Source organism: Bison bison, unplaced genomic scaffold (genome assembly GCF_000754665.1).
Source record: "Bison bison bison isolate TAMUID 2011002044 unplaced genomic scaffold, Bison_UMD1.0 scf7180017864191, whole genome shotgun sequence".
Taxonomy (NCBI): domain Eukaryota; kingdom Metazoa; phylum Chordata; class Mammalia; order Artiodactyla; family Bovidae; genus Bison; species Bison bison.
Window position 1 is genome coordinate 202409 of NW_011494763.1, and position 2675 is coordinate 205083.

Sequence of the window (2675 nt, forward strand, 5' to 3'; positions counted from 1 at the left end):
GGCAGCCTGCTGGGAGGGGTCTGCCTGCCCTGGGAGAGTCAGGGGTGGGGGCTCCCCGGGACAGAGGCCACTGCCCAGTTCAGCGAGAACTCAGGGACAGACACACACACATCTCAGGTCTTCAGGCCACAGTTTCATCCTGATCGCCAAACCCAAGCATCCAACCATTTGCTGGGCATCTCCATGGAGAGACTGGGCTCACCAGGACATACAGGATGCCCCAGGTCATCACTTCTCCTCTGTGGTCTGTTGTTGAAAGGTTCCAGCCACCAGGTCCTGGGCACCCCTTCGTCCACGGCTCCCTGCAGGGTGCATCCTGCCTCATCCCTCCTCCCACAGCCCTCGCTGGGCCCCTTGAGCTCCTAACTAGCCCTTCACCCATTCATGGGGCCCCATCCTCCCCACCACTCTCATCTGGGGCCCATTACGCCCAGAGCAGAGATCATCCTAGAAGCCTAGTGGGGTCACATCCCACGTCCCCCATCCCTTTCATGGCTCCACATTTGCTTTGGATGAATCCAGGCTCCTCGCTTCTCCCAGTCCCTTGTCCACGCACCCCATCCCTAGCTTCCCAGCTGCTCCTCCCAGGAGCTCCCCTCTCTGCTCATTCCATCACCCTCCCCTGTGCAGAGAACCACGGATATTTAGGAACACTTAGGAAAGAGCAGGCCATGCTCCGCAAGTTGGGGACAGGCTTTATTGCAGAGCCCCAGAGGCCGTGCACTCTCTGTAATCACAGCTGGGAGGTGGGCAAAGGTTCCACTTGAACGAGTCCTCCGTTTTCCTCCTCCTGCCAGGCCTGGTTCTGGGCAGAATCCGGGAAGCTGTACTCACTCTCAGGTCTCAGGAAAACGTAGTCCTTGATGTCCATACTCCAGGGTTGCAGCTCCAAGCAGCTGCCAGGCCCCTTTCCTGCCCCTCAAATCCACCCACCGAGGAACTGGGAATTGGGTGGGCAGGGGTGCGGCAGGCAGCAAACTTGGCCTCAGCCAGGAGTTTGCCCCTAGACAGGAGTTTCCCCCCCTTTCATTCATTAGCCACTAGACATGGCCGCAAGACTCAGCACCCCACTCCAAGGGGGCCACAGAGCTCAGCACAGCAAGAGAGCTGGAAAGGGGGTGGAGGAATGTCAAAGGGAGGCCCCCATCTGAGCAACAGGCCAAGCCCAGAGCCAAGAAATCCAGGGGAGATGTACCATGTTCTGCCACCGCGCCAAAACAGATGCCCGCTGAACAAAACGCCAATCAAATAAATAGTCAATAAATACAAGAGACTGGTTTCCCCCACCCCGGGGAGGCAGCACAGCGAGTCAGCTCTGGGACTGTCAGGTGTCTGCCCCAACTCTGCTGGGGGAAGTGAGCACATGGGCTGGGGCCTCAGGCTCCCTCTGGTCCGATGCCCGCAAGCTCTGCCTCCAGTCCTCACCAGGCCAGGGGTTCCCCAGCCCACACTGGGGACAGTCCTCAGGGCCCACAGCACCGCCCACACCTCACTCACAACTGTCTGTCTTCACCCTCCCTCCATCCAGGCGACCTCGAGGGGCTCAGAAATCCTCCTCTCACAGGGAGTCTAGGCCTGGGGTGCGGGGGTAGCTGCTTCAGGCTGAGCCCTGGGAAAGGGAGGGAGCCTGATCCCCAGACAGGGAGGCCCAGGTCGGGGAGGAAGCGGGGAAAGGACATGCAGAGAAGATGCCACTTTCTGAGCAAGCCCCTTTGAGTGACTCAGAGGATAAAGGATGCTGAACATACAGCTTTTCAATCTTGATCCAAATTACTGTGCTGCTTTTTGTGTGTTAATGTTTGTCCGTTATGTCACCATTTCCAGAAATTTCACATCAAAGCATGTCAGAAAATCAAAGGAGAACTCCCAAGAGGGGCCTTTGCCACGGCCATCTCACAGGTGAGGAACTCACGCGGGCAGATGGTCCAGGATCACAGAACCCGGCGGTGCAGGACCCGGCCTCCTCCCCAGGGCTTCCTCTCCAGCCTCGGAGCATCTTGGCTCCAAGCCCTCCTCCCCAGGACGCCCGGCCGGCCTTGGGCTCCCCCTTGTAGTACAAGGCAGCCCCCACCCTAGTCAGCTCCCGGCCAGGACCTACTCAGGGAGGAGCGGGCAGAGGGAACTTGAGGGCTGGACATCGGCTGCTCTGGCTGGCTCTGAGCCCGGCCTTCCTGAGCTGGGGAAGGTGGGACTTTCCAGAACCCGGCAGGCCTTAGGGGAGGGGGCCCAGAGGGACCAGACACAGCTAGGGGGGCGGAGACGGGGGACGGTGACAAAAGAGTCATCAGGGACAGTGGAGCCACGGTCATCCGGACAGCGGGGGCACCTGAAAGCACATCACGTGACAGCGTCACGGCCTCGCGGTGGAGACCCCGTCCCCCAGCCCCGCCTTGGGGAGCGGGGCTCACCACGACCCCTGAGCCCGCCCTCCCAACAGATTCTGCTGCCTCCTCGGGGGTCTGCAAACCCACGAGTAAGGCTGGGCCCACGTGCTCCCCCCAGGACCCTGATCTTCTGTCTGTGCTGCCCAGCACAGCGTGGGGTTGGCGGGGTGCGGGGCGCGGAGCAGATGCTCAGGGGCTTGTTCTTCTTAATAAATGACAGCCTGCGTCCACACGCAAAGTCCTGCAACCCTGCCTGACTCGTCCTCCCCACCCCTGCCTGCCCGCCCACCC

The 2675-nt window shown here is 60.7% G+C and overlaps 1 protein-coding gene across 1 annotated transcript in view; it reads right to left on the reverse strand.

The window, feature by feature from the left end:
- Positions 1-1040: 1040 nt before the first annotated feature.
- The window catches only part of ATP6V0E2 (ATPase, H+ transporting V0 subunit e2), a 4905-nt gene continuing 3270 nt past the window's right edge, over positions 1041-2675 (reverse strand). The window contains exons 4-5 of the mRNA XM_010843881.1: positions 1941-2094; positions 1041-1107 (exon numbers count right to left, since the gene is read on the reverse strand). Coding sequence (XP_010842183.1) covers positions 1041-1107; positions 1941-2094 — 221 coding nt within the window. The remainder of the gene's footprint in view (positions 1108-1940; positions 2095-2675) is intronic.